Here is a 17625-nt window from a genome sequence, read left to right on the forward strand (position 1 = left end):
CAAGCCTGCCTTCCAGTCTGGGCTTGAACTTGACCTGTAGTTGCCTTGCACGACCTGAGCTAACACATATGCATGGTAATGAACTTGATTTTGAGATAAATTGCCTGTTAATTGCAGAAAGAAATGATGTTAGGTAGAGTGTACCAAGATACTAGATTTAATTTATTATAGACCTGTCTAGATCTAATATTACTGTGAGTTAAAGTGAGGTAGGGATGCGTTTTTACTGTAGTTTATGATACGGATACACAGGAGAACCGACCAGATTGTGTTGTCCTGACCCAAGTTCCTGAAGTTAGACTATGATTGGGCCAGGCAGATCTATTGTCAGTCCAGACCTTGCCTCCTGCACTTGTGTGAAGGTGAAAACTGTCACCACAAAACCTTGCAAGACGGCCAGTTCACTGGGTCGCTGAGCAGCATGACACAACACGAGCTTGACTCATTCTGATAGATAAAGGTAGGGATAGATCAGTTGGAGGAGACAGACAGGTAGACCTCCCCTCTTCAATGATCAGTCCAGGTAATCTGTATACTGTGGTATTGAATCCAGTGTCATTATGTGATGGGAGACCTACCCTCTCCATGCAGCAGTGTGGGATCCAGCAGCTCCATCATGTAGAGGATCTCAGTGTCTAGCTGAGGCATGTCACACTGGGCCAGGACATAGGTCAGCATCGGTAGGAAGTCATCTGCTCCGTACATCCTCCCTGTGAGAGAGATTATTATTATTATTATTTTTATGTTAATATTGTACATCTCTAAAGTAAGCTTTGGCAATATGTACATTCTTACGTCATGCCAATAAAGCAAATTGAATTGAAGGGAATTGAGAGAGAGAGTGGAGAGAGAGGAGAGAGAGAAGAGAGACCGAGAGAGGAGAGAGAGAAGAGGGAAAGAGATAGAGGGGAGCGAGAGGAGAGAGAAAGAGATAGAGGAGAGCGAGAGAGAGAGAGAGAGAGAGAGAAAGAGGAGAAAAGACAAGAGAGAGAGAGCGACAAGCGAGAGAGGAGAGAGAGAAAGAGAGAGATAGAGAAGAGAGATAGAGAAAGGAGAGAGAAAGAAAAGAGAAGAGAGAGAGAGAGAGGGGGGGGGGAGAGAGAGAGAGGGGGGGGGGAGAGGGAGAGAAAGGCATGTCACAATGGGCCAGGACATAGGCCCGTATGGGCAGGAAGTCATCCTCCCTGTAAATCCACCCTGAGAGAGATTTACACAGCGGGGAAAGGCAAGGTGAGGTATAGGAAAGGTGTGGTCAGATGAAAACACACACATGAACACACAAACACACACACTCTGAAGCATGCAGATAAAACAGGGTTAGGGGTCAATAGAATTTCAATAGAATTTTAAAAATATTTTATCAAACAGAAGAATTAAGAAAAAGTGCTTTTTAGTTTCCTTCCTGAATTTACTGAATTTAAATGGAATTGATCCCAATCTTGTGTAATACACAACCAGGTCCACTATAGACAAATATGTGGAACTCATCCACCCTCTCTGCACAGGCACCCTCTCTCCCAAAACACATCCTCCCCCCAATTCCACCTACCTGAGTTATCCTGCATGATGGTGTAGATGAGTTTACACACTCGGAGCAGTAGCGACACCTTCTTATCCGGGGAGTACATCTTCCTCATGTTGTGGAACTTGTGGCGGATCTTCTCGATGGCCATGGGGTCAGGGGGCACGGCCCCGTCCACACCCAGGTCCTGGGGCCTCCGGGTCTTAGCCAGGGCCAGGTTCTCCCTCAGCTGCTGCCAGCCTCCACTGCTCACCTAGGAGGAGAGGAAGGAGGAGAAGGTGATGAGTGTAGAAGTTTAGCTATAAGAAGTGACAAAGCCCCAATGCTTAAATGGGAGAGGAGAGAGAGGAAGGCCAATGTTATGGTCATAGATATATAATTACTAGACAAACAAGGTTATGAATCATCATCATGGTCATGATCGCCATCTATTAATTACATTTCTATGATCATTGTTCCTTCTATTTATTCTATTTCCATCATAGAAATGTAATTACCAGAAGGGGAGAAAACCACTCAGATCTGTGGTTATGATGACATCAACTTCAGGATTCTCCTTAGTGTAAACACTACATATAAAATATATCCTGTTTAAAAGACATGAGCTCCTTGACTGACGTTCCACTAATTTTCAGAATCAACTATGATTCTATCAGGTGCTGCAATGGAAGACAAAGCTCACCTGGAAGTCGTGTAGGGCCACTTCCACTACGCCCTTCAGCGGCTTCAACACACATTTGTGCATGGCCTTCTCCAGGACAGAGTCTAGAGATAAAACACAGACATGTTGGGGGTTACTGACTGCTTCCCAACACTGGCTTGGCCCATATTGAGTCGTCAAATAGAGTTCAATAAATCTAAACTGGATCAAGACACACTGCTGTGTGCAGGGCTTTCTTCGTCTTTTTTGGAGTTCAATCAATGTTTCACACCATTATGAGGATGTGGTAAAACTCTCCGTTACATAAGAGCTTCACATTTAAAACTTTTAAAGGGGGTAAATCTCATGCAACTGTAAATGCTTTTCCGCAATAAAACGGTAAACTTAAACGCTGTAAAAAGTCATGCCGTAAAATAAATACCATCCATAACCATTAAAAACCTCAACTGACCCAGATGCAGTTTGACCGTGCAATAGCATTTTACTGTACAATGGTGCGTAAGCTGTGAAGAGCTACTTCCACTGCCTCGCCCTAAAACATAACTCAGCCATAACCATAGCTGAACCTGCACTAACGGACATCACCTCAAGATTCCCAGGAGAATAATGGATACATCCTTGAACACAAAGTTCACAGTTTGATAAAACAATAGCCCACATCCATCACGTAGCCTATTCTATTATTTTTCATCTGACCTCAAACTGTATAAAATCAGGGTCAGTGAAGCGGTGCAACCTGTTTTCAAGTAAATAACTGTTTCTCAGTCATTGCTGCTGATTAACTAGTGGTGACAGAGCCCATGAACCGTAGCCGGCAGCTGGGTACTGAACCGTAGTTTTGCATTGGTTAACGCCACTGTATCGTGCAAAAGGACTTCATCCAAATTAATCTAGTGGTCTATTGTGTGGAAAACCTGAGAGTAACAGAAGCCAAGAAAGGAGGACTGCTTTATGGTGTTTGACATGAGTAATGCTGGGTTTTCCAGGAAAACAGAGCTGGGAGAAAGAGAGAGAGAAAGAGAGAGAGGTACAGAGAGAGAGAGAGAGAGGGGGGGGGGTGTACAGAGAGGGAGAGGGGGTGTACAGAGAGAGAGAGAGGGGGTTGTACAGAGAGAGAGGGGGGGGGGGTTGTACAGAGAGAGAGAGAGGGTGTACAGAGAGAGAGAGGGGGGGTGTACAGAGAGAGAGAGGGGGTGTACAGAGAGAGAGGGGGGTGTACAGAGAGAGAGAGGGTGTACAGAGAGAGAGAGGGGGGTGTACAGAGAGAGAGAGGGTGTACAGAGAGAGAGAGGGGGTGTACAGAGAGAGAGAGAGAGAGAGAGGGGGGGGGTCTACAGAGAGAGAGAGAGGGGGTGTACAGAGAGAGAGAGGGTGTACAGAGAGAGAGAGAGAGGGGGGGGTGTACAGAGAGAGAGAGGGTGTACAGAGAGAGAGAGGGGGGGGTGTACAGAGAGAGAGAGGGTGTACAGAGAGAGAGAGAGAGATTGGGGGGTGTACAGAGAGAGAGGGTGTACAGAGAGAGAGAGAGGGGGGGTGTGCAGAGAGAGAGAGGGTGTACAGAGAGAGAGAGGGTGTACAGAGAGAGAGAGGGTGTACAGAGAGAGAGAGGGTGTACAGAGAGAGAGAGGGTGTACAGAGAGAGAGAAAGAAAGATAAAAAGAGGGAGGTTTGGGGAAGTGTAAGGTTAGAAAACTCCCCACTCCCTACAGACTACACAGCACTATATTCCTATACGTATAAATGAGCCAGTTTAGCAAAGCAATGTCAACCAAGGTAAAAACTGTGTAGCGTTTTACTGTCGGATACGACTAATAAAATAAATATGATTCTGAATAGATGGAGAGGTAGGTAGATTATTAACATGGACACGAGAGCTGGATAAACACACACTGGTTAGTAGTTCATACACATGAAGCAAACACACACACACACACACGTCCCTCTACACTTCTTTACTGCTGGTTTCCTCTCAGGACCTTGACTCCTTGGTATGTTGGGCAATGTTTGTTATGTTGCTATACCACCTCTGTAAAGCCTTGGGCTACACTGTAAGTCTTGGGCAACAATGGGCTCCACTCCTTAGAAAAAAGGGTTCCAAAAGGGTTCTTTGTAGAGAGATAGGGTTCTACCAAGAACCAGTTTGATCAGAAGAACCCTTTTTGGAAGACAAGGGTCCTTTGTAAGCCAAATGGTTCTATCTACAACCTTGAACATCCTACATTGTTTTTGAAGAGAGGGTTCTTTGATGTTTCTTTGGAGGGCAAGAAGGGTTCTACATAGAACCATACATCCTTCATCACTGTTAGGGGACCTCTTCATACTGAAGAATGTGTCTAGTTTTTTTTACGATTAGCTTTTGTTGTTGTGTATAATAAGGCATATACTATTGTGTACATGAATATGTGGTCTATTGTGTTTACTGTATTTTGATGTGTATTGTGGTGCTCCACAGGGCTCATCTGGAAGAGATACCTTGGTCTCAGCATTGACTTAAAGGTCAAATTAAAGGTAAAAACAAATGTAAAAAAAATAATATACTATTTCCCAGCATGCTCTATTGCAGGGAGATTTTCAGAATAGTTTGTTTTACTGTAATATCTGTGGTTTTGCATGTACAACGATTGGTTGATACATTTTGTGCTACACAAAGATAAATAACATACAGTTCTTTTTAAACATCCAATCTGTTGGATTTATTGCACCCGTTACTGAGATGGTTGTTCCAGTTTAAATGATTGAGGTCGTCTCAGTATTCAATCTTCCCTACCCTGGCAGCCATTCTGAATGCAGGTTGCGGGTGATTAATCATTCCACTTGTTGGATATCCTAACTCTGACTGGATACCAATAGAAATTAAACATCACTTCGTAAGCCAGCATAATGTGACTTGCAGGCCTGATGTGGCCTGTAAACCAGGAGATTCTTAACACCACTGTGTTACGGTATAACTAGGCCCTCAAAGAAAGACCAACGACTTTTAGAACTAACCCAAGATAGACCAGAGCCTGTCGTTTCCAATAGGAGCAAATCCCTCATAGTGTGCAGAACAAACAAGGAGGTGGGCAGAGCCAAGCATGAGCTAGTGAGATTCTATTGGCTCATTCTAGCATGTATTTGCATATTTCTGTTCGGGAACACCTACTCCGTGAAGTGCGTGTGTGCAATAACTCAATTCACCCTTACACTCCTCCTAAACAACAACATATTTCACAACTTTAGCAAAAGATAAAGTCTCTAAAACGCAGTCCACTCTGTTTGTTCCAGATTCTAGTTTTGGAAACAGAAAACTGTATGGAGGTCATATGGCCAAAACCCATCTCGCTCAACCTTCTCCCTCTGCCGGGCACTGGGTTTCTGATCACCATATCTTGTACTGAGTGGAAATGCCAACCGGATGCTTCACATGTATACATCCGGTGAAATATCTGACTCATTGTTCTATTTGTGGAAAGGCCTTATGATATACACTACCGTTCAAAAGTTTGGGGTCAGCCTATACAATGAATCATACCATGACTGTACTCATAGGTCACCTTCACAACCATTCAAAAGTTTGGGGTCACTTAGAAATGTCCTTGTTTTTCAAAGAAAAATACATTTACAAATACATTTTGTCCATTAAAATAACATCAAATTCATCAGCAAACATCACTCCTGTGTTCCAATGGCAAGTTGTGTTAGCTAATCCAAGTTAATCATTTTAAAAGGCTAATTGATCATTAGAAAACCCTTTTGCAATTATGTCAGCACAGCTGAAAACTGTTGTTCTGATTAAAAAAGCAATAAAACTGGCCTTCTTTAGACTAGTTGAGTATCTGGAGCATCAGCAATTGTGGATTCGATTACAGGCTCAAAATGGCCGGAAACAAAGAACTTTATTCTGAAACTCGTCAGTCTATTCTTGTTCTGAGAAATGGAAGGCTATTCCATGTGAGAAATTGCCAAGAAACTAAAGATCTGGTAGAATGCTGTGTACTACTCCCTTCACAGAACAGCACAAACTGTCTCTAGAGTTAGGGTTAGGTTTAGTTTTAGGGTAAGGGGTTTGGAGTTAAGGAAAATAGGATTTTGAATGGGAATACATTTTTTTTGGTCCCACACTTGGATATTAAAACCAACCTGTGTGTGTGTGTGTCAGTGGGTATCTGTGTGTGTTGACAGTCCTCTGGTTCCCTTTATAAACACACACTTGGTTACTCTACCTCCATGCTCACTCTTTACCTCAAATACCAGTAAAACTATACATTTTGGGCTTTTAAATGACATTACGACGACCTACACCCATTTCTCCCTAACGCCTCTTATACCTACAGTATACAGTCTACGCTGACATAGTATGTCAACAGTGAGGAGAGCACGGTCCAAGCTTCACTTCTCTATTCCTGAAAGCCTTCCATAGCCTACAGGCTTTGACCATTACGTCAGTCTGTCTGTCTATACAGGAATCCACTTTGTGTTACTAGTCGAGACTAAACCTTGTAAACATTGTATCTGGTGGAAAACACGGAACATCCGAGCCTATGTTACTGTCCTTTGGGTGGCAGAACGTTACTGTGCCTGGTTTAGTAAATGTATGCATAGACCTATCGAGAGCATTGGTAGTCTTTTATTGTTATGTTTATTACCTTGCATACTACTAAGTTGAAAGAGAGAGAGTTTCTTGCTTTGGCAATGTTAACACGTTTCCCATGCCAATAAAGCCCCTTGAATTGAATTGAGAGACAGAGAGAGAGAGAGAGATAGACAAAGAGACAGAGAGAGAGAGAGAGATAGACAAAGAGAGAGAGGGAGAGAGACAAAGAGAGAGAGGGAGAGAGACAAAGAGAGAGAGGGAGAGAGACAAAGAGTGAGAGGGAGAGAGACAAAGAGAGAGAGAGAGACAAGAGAGAGAGAGAGAGAGAGAGAGAGAGAGAGGTCAGCTACCACTCCAAGAACCACTTCTTCTCTGAACAATGCTTGGCTGTTGTTGTTTACAAAGAACAAGGGAAAAGAGACGAGTGTAAAATTATGGCTACATAATCATGCAAATACGTATTCAGCCCAAACTCAATGAAAACCCTATTTGGCAACATTGGCTAAGTCAGCCTCATCACAATTTCACCGTCAAACATTAGCACTTGCTTGCTTCAGCTCCGTGGCATCAAAATGAGGACTACGTATTGTAGCCTCCTATAACTAGGCCTATTTTCTGTCACTAGTACGTCACACCATATTTGGTCCCACATTAAAAGAATCCCTGACATTTAGGGATTTTTGTTGGGAGATAATTGTCATTTTTGCCATTCCAATTTAACCACGAAAGAAGCTTGGCATTTGGCACAACTGTGTGAATTTGTGCCAAGCTGGAGAGGCCAGGAATAACTGACTGTAGGGAAGGGAGGGTACACTGGCATCTCACTGGCATCTCACTGGCATCTCACTGGCATCTCACTGGCATCTCCGTAACCCAACACTGGTTTATATAACCAGTCTGTCTTAACATGGACTAATAGGGAGTGCTTCAAATAGCTGGGCTAATTTTCATCATGTACATAGACTAAGTCTTGACAGTTTATCACTGTAAATATGTTGTAAGTGGATTAGGTCACTGTGAAACTAGTTTTTAGGTATTACTTCCCTATTAGAGCTGAAGTGCTCGGAGAGAGAGCCAACATGAGCAAATAATTGGGATATGAGAAACACCCACAACCACACACTCATACAGACGTTCATGTGAAGTACGTATGTATCTACCCACACACCAGCTTCCTTGTAGTCTGAGTTTCAATGATATGTACAGTAGGCCATAAAGACACCCCTCCCCCTACCCCACACACGAACACTCACCTATCTGATCCTCGGGTATGAGGGATTCGATGGGCGGGTCCAGTTCGGAGCTCTGCGTCAGGTAGGCCTTCATCTGGGTCATGAACTGTCTGAGGGTCTGCAGGAGGTCTAAGCCTGACGTATGACACCCCTTATTCTCCTGTACAAAACTGATATAATCCTGAACCAGGCATCCAAAGTAGGAACTCTTGTCCCTGGAGAGCTCCGCTATCCTCCTCACGGCTCGCCTTTCTGGGGTCATGAAGGTGCTGAAGACTCCAGAAACTTTCCGGAAGCTCAGCGCAACCTTGACCCCGACCCCTCTCCGGTGGGCTTTGAAGGGAGGACGGAGGCCCTGGTCCAGGTCGTTCTCCAGGCTGACGCCGTAGTCTTCCTCTTCTTCGTCACAGAGGTCTTCGTCGTCGCTGCTGTCCTTGTTGTTGCCAAGGTGATGCTGTAATCTGAGAGGGGGGCTGGCGGGGAGGGAGAGGGGAGGGTGGGAGTAGTCCAGAGAATCTGAGGAAGAGGTGGAGATGGACATGTCGCTCAGCCTCCCCTCTTGTCCCTCTCGCCTGGGGGTCTTACCCGGAGGGGTGGGGGGGCTACCAGCACCATTTCCCACTATGGAGGGAGCGGGTATGGCCGGTGTCTGGCACGGGGAAGCTTGGCACGGGACAGAGCCTTGGCGATAGTTTCGTCATCAAGAGCGATGTGGCACCGGTGGGCGTCGATGTCAGGTTTATTGGGGCGTGGGTGAGGAGGGTGCTGAGGGTGTTGGTGGGGCACAGGGATGGCGGCGCTGCTTGTCATCTTTTTGGAATGGCTGCTGTGCCTGGCACCCATGGGAGGGCGAGGGGTGGGGCGAAGGTTCTGATTGGATGAAGGTTGCAGTGGTTGCCTGGTGACAACAATGGCTGCGGGCGTTTCGGGCATGCTGCTCTTGGGCTTCTGGGGTAGATGGGTGGGGGGAGGGGGAGCTTGGCGGCGCTGGGAGAGGGAACGGGGGGGCGGGAATAAGAGGGAATGGGGAGGCGGGGGCCTAGGTGGGCGTGACTTCCTGTTCACGTTGGGGTCCGTGACAGGGGCCGAAGACGTCCCAACGGTAGTTCCTGGACTGGGGGTGGAGTGTGTGACGTAGGGGGAAGGAGAGGAGGAAGAGGATGAAGGGTCTTCCTCAAGCCGCCAGTGAGTCTGGAGGAAGAGGGGGTTGACGAAGCAAAGAGCCCCGTTGGACTGGCTTCTCTCCAGGCGAGAGGAGGAGGAGGAGGAAGGGGGACGAGCTGGAGGAACGCTGCTGTGGCGAGTCACACTCTGTTTCTCTTGTGTCCTCTCTGCACCCTGGTTGTCAACGTCTCTGTCAGGGTGCTGTGGTGGAGGGCGAGAGGGAGAGGTTGTCCTTCGCAGGCTGCCTAGAGCAGAGTGCCAGAATCCTAACAGGAGAAAAGAGATTGGGAATCATTAACAGAGTCCACACATCGTATACGCCCAATTTTTCAGTTTTTGATTTGTTAAAAAAGTTTGAAATATCCAATAAATGTCGTTCCACTTCATGATTGTGTCCCACTTGTTGTTGATTCTTCACAAAAAAATCAGTTTTATATCTTTATGTTTGAAGCCTGAAATGTGGCAAAAGGTCGCAAAGTTCAAGGGGGCCGAATACTTTCGCAGGGCACTGTACATACCCTCATAAACAGACACATACATACCCTCATAAACAGACACATACATACCCTCATACACAGACACATACATACCCTCATACACAGACACATACATACCCTCATAAACAGACACATACATACTCTCATACACAGACACTTACATACCCTCATACACAGACACTTACATACCCTCATAAACAGACACTTACATACCCTCATAAACAGACACATACATACTCTCATACACAGACACATACATACCCTCATACACAGACACATACATACCCTCATACACAGACACATACATACCCTCAAACAGACACATACATACCCTCATACACAGACACATACATACCCTCATACACAGACACATACATACCCTCATAAACAGACACATACATACCCTCATAAACAGACACATACATACCCTCATACACAGCCACATACATACCCTCATACACAGACACATACATACCCTCATACACAGACACATACATACCCTCATACACAGACACATACATACCCTCATACACAGACACATACATACCCTCATACACAGACACATACATACCCTCATACACAGACACATACATACCTTAATACACAGAAACCTACAAACCGCCTAGCCCTAACCTTGACCCAAACACACAAACAAAATGCATAAACACCCACAGGAACTACCATCAACACCCCTTTCCCACTTACTTTATCCTCCAGTTCACTGACACATCCACAATATAGTGCAAGTAGCACTGTAGTTAGGCAGTCAACCTTTTTAATATCCCTCTCTTTCTTTCTCGCTGTTCCTCTGTGATCCTACGCTCTTCTGAGGCAGCGGAGAATGTGGTGAGCTCAGCCCTGCATCGCCCAGCACTGATTCAAGAATGCTGTCCTGACAGACACACACCCAGAGAGACAGAGAGACGGAGAGGGAGTCACACATGCAAATTCCACAGGGGTGGTGGGAGGAGTCTACACACTGGACAGGCCTACAGTAGTGTATAGGCCCTCCTCTTTCCTGATCGCCCTCCACCTCCCTTCTCTTTGACCGAGTTTCCTGCTGCAATGCAGGACATTGGTTTCCGTTACGATCGTCTCTTCTGTTTTTTCACTTGTATCCACTGAATCAGTCTATTGTTTGCTGGCACTCGGTACACAAGTCTCTGTGCTAACTCATCCAGACAAACAATCACACACTAAGAAATACTTTACAGAATAATGGCATTCATGTAATAGAATCTACAGACTGTTATAAATGATTCCATAAGTTACTTTAGAGGACTGCGAAGCACGTTCTGTGCGCATTGAATTCCACAAGCACACACACACCGTCTGCACAGCAACACATCTGGGACGGTAGAGAGCAACGGAGCTATGTCGGGCACCGCTTCAAAGGTCTCGTCATACCTCTCTAGTCTAGGGACGGAAACAACTCGGTGGTATTGATGAAATGCCCACTTGAGAAACATGACCTCTGGAGCTAGACTGAGACATGCAAACTCTCCATGCCCTTTACCCCACCCAGAGTGCACTCATCCTGGGCTGGGTTTAGCAGTGACCCCCCCTCCCCCCTCCCCTCGGGGAATAGTCTGGATGGATCTCCTGCAGAGAGCTTTACTGATAGTTCAAAGGACATTTCTTCCTCCACTACTTTCTGAGTCTAGGACAGACTCTGTACCCAGAGCTAAATTGTGTGCCAGTAATGTATTCATAACCTTCCGTAATGGAGTATACTGCAACAAGGTGTGTATGTAGTGAGTGAACAAACTCAATTCAGTAGGGGGAACCATGTCCGCTATTCCCTTCATGACCTCGTAGTTAGTATGAATAATTCATGAACTACGTTGAAATGACTTAGCCGAGCCAAAGTCTGCTGCCCTTGGAAAAACCTTTGATAAAATCTTGGTGCTGCAAAACAATATCCTTTTTGCCCCCTGAGAGAGAAAATACCCATTATGCATTTCTGTACTGGATTTACCGCAGTGTTTGAGCTGAAAGGCTTAGCCTTTTCTGTAAAACACTGGCGACACACTGGTGTGGGTTTAAATCTCCATGGAAATGTGGCACCAGAAAAGTAATATTTGAGAGGCTTCAAGACGATTTGATTTCCCGGTACCCCAGACGGACAACATGTGTTTCATACAATAACATAGATGTCTTGAGACGAGTCTGCAAAGATCTCTCACTCACACTCACACACACACACACACACACACACACACACACACACACACACACACACACACACACACACACACACACACACACACACATACATACATACATACATACATACATACATACATACATACATACATACATACATACATACATACATACATACATACATATATATATATAGAAAGTAAGCCTGTGACTGATGTGTGTGCCTGTGTGTATAATTCTCCAGTCACCACACCCTCCTCCTCAGCCCTGAGTTATGCTGCCTGCCTGGAGGAAACTGACTCACACACTGGCGTTTCAACAGAAGGAAACTAAGAATATCATGATAGAGTGACTAACTAAACCTGCCATGAAACCAGACCGCACCGGTCAGCATGAGTTAACTAACATATAAAACTAATAGAAGGTATCAGTAGCCGCAGCACCTGTACACATAGAAATGTCACTCTGTGGAATGAGGGGCTTTTTTTTACGTTATGCTTGTATGTACTCAAGGAGACACAGCCCATTTGGATATATTGCCTTCAACAATATGATATACATTTATAAATAAATACAATTATGCTGTTTCCTTCTATATCAATTTACTATCGGATAATTCATTGGCTTATAGCTCACTTTTGGGGACATTCTCCACTTTTCAACATCATATTCATTATCTCCAGGGCCAGGTTTAAAGGGGTTTAAAGGGATAGTTTAGTCTGGAACTTCCCCAGAGTCAGATGAACTCGTGGATACCATTTGTATGTCTCTTAGCAATTGCTAACTAGAATTAGCGCAATGACTGGAAGTCTATGGGATGGCTTGTGAAACTACCTCTAACTTCCTTCATACCGGACGCAGATACATATAAAATCCACAAGTTCCTCTGACCCTGGGGAAGTATATAAAGGGCCTCATTGCCAGAATCCCAAACTATCCCTTTAAGCAGAGAAGAAAATAGAGTTGATCACATTCTACCCATCTATTACTGTAGTACCTGCTCCTAGTTGGGCCACCTCCTCCAGGTCTTTCTGAGTCTTGGAGGCTGCAATGGCTTCTGGGAGATTCAGGGTGAAGGGAAGGACGTCCCTGAAAAGAGAAGAGAGAGAATGATCCAACTATGTCTATAATGTCCAACAGATATTCAGGAGACTCCAAGAGTGGACTTTCCCAGTCTGTATCTCCTCCTACTAGCTGGACCTGTGTTCTGTCCTCAGGGTGGGTGATGTCACAGGGTGGTAGAAGGGGTTTGTCAAAGCAAACACAACAGCCTGAACACCAGAGCGACCGGAGCAGAGAGGTGAGGAAGAGAGTGACATCACTGTGCTGTTACTGTCAACTCAATGCCAACTAACAGAGCCTTGAGGCCTCAGCTGGTGAATCTCTTCACTAGCAATCACAATATGCTGACTAACACATTAATTTTAATGTCAAATTGAATATGCAAGTTATTGAGGATATTTTCCCTACTCGGTCCCTTGCTATTAATGAACGGTAACTCGGGCCTGAAGTTTTTTCCTAGTCACGTCATGTGAATATGAAAAACTCCTGCCGCTCATGATGGTAAAGTATATCATTATATTCTGTATTTTTTCCAGATTGAAACTGTGTTGTGATGTGTTGGGCATCACTGTATATTACTGGAAATTACTGGATATTACTGAATATTACTGGGCATTACTGGATATTACTGGGTATTACTGGACATTACTGGATATTACTGGGTATTACTGGGTATTACTGGACATTACTGGACATTACTGGATATTACTGGGTATTACTGGGTATTACTGGGTATTACTGGACATTACTGGATATTACTGGGTATTACTGGGTATTACTGGGTATTACTGGGTATTACTGGGTATTACTGGACATTACTGGATATTACTGGACATTACTGGCACAGTGGTACTACGTTCCTTTCATCTACTTCCCTGGCCACAAAGGTTTTACGTCATTCCACTTATGGGGTATTGTTGTATGTTTACTATAAGATGGTGTTTTGTCATTATTGGACATTATTGACGTTACAGTTGTTTAATGTTTCGGTTTCTATTACTCAGTTGAAACAAAGTTCTGACGTGTCTTTCGCTTTGAGCTGTCTGTCTGCCCAGCTGGCATGGAGCTGGTCTAAAACCAGAAGTGAGAAGAGGGCAGTTGTCACGTTCTGATCCTAGTTCCTTTATTTTGTCTTTGTGTTAGTATGGTCAGGGTGTGAATTGGAGTGGGCAGTCTATGTTCGTTTTCTAGGTTGTATTTATGTGTTTGGCCTGGTATGGTTCTCAATCAGAGGCAGGTGTCGTTCGTTGTCTCTGATTGAGAATCATACTTAGGTAGCCTTTTCCCACCTGTGTTTTGTGGGAGAATATTTTCAGTTTCAGTGTTTGCACCATTCGGGACTGTTTCAGTTTTCATTTTGATTCTCTTGTTCTTTTTGTATTTTGTATTCATTCTCATTAAAAGACATTATGGATACGTACCACGTTGCGCATTGGTCCGATCTCTCCTACTCCTCCTCAGAAGAGGAAGAGGAAATCCGTTACAGCAGTTGAGACAAGCTATGTCCTGAGTGCTTACCTCTTACTTAACACATGGTACCCGATAGTAAATCTACAGGTTATGATCTTATGGACAATTTTTTGCTTCGCAATGCTGCTCTCCAGACTGCAGCTCCACTGAAATACATATTTAATTGGTCACTGGAAAAAGGGATGTTTGCAAATGTATGGAAGCATTCTAAACTGTGTCCTATTCCGAAAGACAGTAAGGAACCCATTACTCCTGTCAACCAATTAGTCTACTCTCTTCACTCAATAAGATATTGGAGGGCATTGTGAGTAGACAAATATGGGAGAAAGAATGATCTGATTACAGCCAATCAGTATGCTTATCGCAAAAACCATTCCACTACCACTGCATTGGTTGACATGACTGACCAGTCATGTTATGGATAATGGCAGGTTTGTGGGTGTACTATTTTTAGAGTTTAGTACAGCATTTAATTTAGTGGATCATGAAATAACTTTGACAAAATTAATGCATTATGGTTTTAAGGAGGTAGCATTGAATTGGGTACAGTCATATCTAACTGACAGGAAACAGTCCACCTATATCAATGGTTCATTTTCTTCCCCCCATGCTTGAAACTGAGGAATACCGCAGGGCAGCTGCCTTGGGCCACTTCTTTATTTAATATATACCAACAACCTTCCTTATGCATTATCTGAAACTCAAGCTACTATATTTGCAGATGATACTGTATAAATTGCAGTAAGACAATCGGTTCAACAGGTACAGCAAGGAGATTTGGAGAATATCAAGGAGTGGGTTTGCCGGAACAAACTTGTTTTCAACACCAAGAAAACCAAAGTTAGGTTGGTCTGTTCCACTAGGAAAAAGGAGTACAAACTGAGGAAGTGGCAGAAACCAAACTACTGGGAGTGCAGCTAGACAACTGCTTATCATGGTCATCTCAAATAACTCATCTATCTAAAAAAAAATATTAAAACAGCAAGCATGATCAGAAGGACCAGGAAAGATTATTTTCTTTTTTTGTGTGTTTTTTGTTGTTGTTGAACTTTACCTCTTTTTCTCCCCAATTTCGTGGTATCCAATTGTTTAGTAGCTACTATCTAGTCTCATCGCTACAACTCCCATACGGGAGAGACGAAGGTTGAAGGTCATGCGTCCTCCGATACACAACCCAACCAAGCAGCATTGCTTCTTAACACAGCGCACATCCAACCCGGAAGCCAGCCGCACCAATGTGTCGGAGGAAACACCGTGCACCTGGCAACCTTGGTTAGCGCGCACTGCGCCCGGCCCGCCACGGGAGTCGCTGGTGCGCGATGAGGCAAGAATATCCCTACCGGCCAAGCCCTTCCTAATCTGGACAATGCTAGGCCAAGTGTGTGTCGCCCCACGGACCTCCCGGGCGCGAACCCAGAGTCTCTGGTAGTACAGCGCCGTTAACCGCTGCGTCACCCGGTAGGCCCCTCAGGAAAGATTCTTAAGTAAACAACACAAGCATTAATTGAGAGTCTGGTGAACTACTGTTATGTGGTCTGAGGAAATGCATTAGCAAGTGAAATTAGGAGGCTGCATATTGCACAGAACAAAGCAGCAAGGATTGTTTTAATAAATCTTCTTAGGGCTAGGGGGCAGTATTTGGAAATTTGGATGAATGATGTGCCCAAAGTAAACTGCCTGTTACTCAGGCCCAGTAGCTAGGATATGCATATAATTGGTAGCATTGGATAGAAAACACTCTGAAGTTTCTAAAACAGTTACAATAATGTCTGTGAGTATAACAGAATTGATATGGCAGGCTCAAACCCCAGAGAAATCCATCTGGAAAATTTATTTTTGAGGTCACAGGCCATTTCAATGCTAGTCTATGGGATATACAAATACATTTCTCCCAGATTGCAGTTCCTATGGCTTCCACTAGATGTCAACAGTCTTTAGAAAGGGTTTCAGGCTTTCTTTTTAAACGAACGAGTAGTTGTAGTTTTTCCAAGGTGTCTCTCATTAGAAAAGTAGTTTTGTTGCGTGTGAATGAGGAGCGCATGAATGAGGTGCGCGCTCTTCGCTATTTATCTTCCCTATTGAACATACTATTCTCCATCTGAAATTTCATCTATTATTTAGATATTAGAATACCTGAGGATTAATTAGAAACATTGTTTGACTTGTTTGGACAAACTTTACCGATACATTTTTGGATGAATTTGTATGCATGTTGAATGAGTGGATTTTTGAATGAAGCGAGCCAACTAAATGGACAATTTTGGGATATAAAGAAGGACTTTATCGAACAATTGTTGTGTAGCTGGGACCCTTGGGATTGCAAGCAGAGGAAGATCTTCAACGGTAAGTGATTTATTTTATCGCTATTTGTGATTTTTGTGACGCCTGTGCTGGTTTGGAAAAGTATTTTGATGTGGGGCGCTGTCCTCAGATAATCACATGGAATGCTTTTGCCGTAAAGCCTTTTTGAAATCTCACAATGCGATTAACAGGAAGTTAAGCTTTTAAACGATGTAAGACACTTGTATTTTCATGAATGTTTAATATTACGATTTTTGAATTTCGCGCTCTGCAATTTCATCGGATGTTGTCGTGGTGGGACGCTAGCGGGACACCTAGCCCAAAGACGTGTTTTAAAGTGGAGATATGGTTCTTCTGTTGTAGTCATGCGCAATGCTCTTGGTTGGTCATCAATCAACAAGATAATTGAAAAAAACATGCTTATTTTATTTCATAATATACACCATTTAAAATGGCCAAACTCTATTCACAACGATATTCAGTTGGTAAGAGACAGACATTCAGTAAATACTAGAAATAGATTGTCCACCATCTATGTGTTATCCAGATAGAAAAGAGAAATAGGCAAAATAACATTTCGATTTAGAGCAATAAAGAAATTGAATAATTTGACTGAGCAAACCAGAGAAACCTTTCTATATATCCATTTTAACAATACTTTAAAACCATTTACATATAATGCATAGGAAAGTTGTGCTGGACTACGGTAGAGGAAGAATCAATATATAGTTTTAGACTGAGTATTTATTGGGTCACTATGTTAGTGTATTATGTCTGTTTGTTATATGTGAAAATGTGTTCGTATTATAAATTGTATTTTAATGTTTAAGGACTCTTGGAATATTTGTCCAAATGAGGACTAAAAGAGATCCAAATAGAAAAATATATAAAAAATTTAAATACTATTATTTCCACCATCCATTTCCATGCAGTTGCTGTAGCTCTCACTGCAGTGGAATGGCAACAGAGGGAGGGAT

General features: G+C 43.7%; 1 protein-coding gene across 1 annotated transcript in view; it reads right to left on the reverse strand.

The window, feature by feature from the left end:
* The window catches only part of LOC135537048 (ras and Rab interactor 2-like), a 51241-nt gene that overhangs the window by 3884 nt on the left and 29732 nt on the right, over window positions 1–17625 (reverse strand). The window contains exons 8-13 of the mRNA XM_064963262.1: window positions 12813–12904; window positions 8645–9418; window positions 8010–8609; window positions 2205–2287; window positions 1550–1775; window positions 579–710 (exon numbers count right to left, since the gene is read on the reverse strand). Of these exons, the coding sequence (XP_064819334.1) occupies window positions 579–710; window positions 1550–1775; window positions 2205–2287; window positions 8010–8609; window positions 8645–9418; window positions 12813–12904 (1907 nt within the window). The remainder of the gene's footprint in view (window positions 1–578; window positions 711–1549; window positions 1776–2204; window positions 2288–8009; window positions 8610–8644; window positions 9419–12812; window positions 12905–17625) is intronic.

This window comes from Oncorhynchus masou, chromosome 5, assembly GCF_036934945.1.
Source record: "Oncorhynchus masou masou isolate Uvic2021 chromosome 5, UVic_Omas_1.1, whole genome shotgun sequence".
NCBI lineage: Eukaryota > Metazoa > Chordata > Actinopteri > Salmoniformes > Salmonidae > Oncorhynchus > Oncorhynchus masou.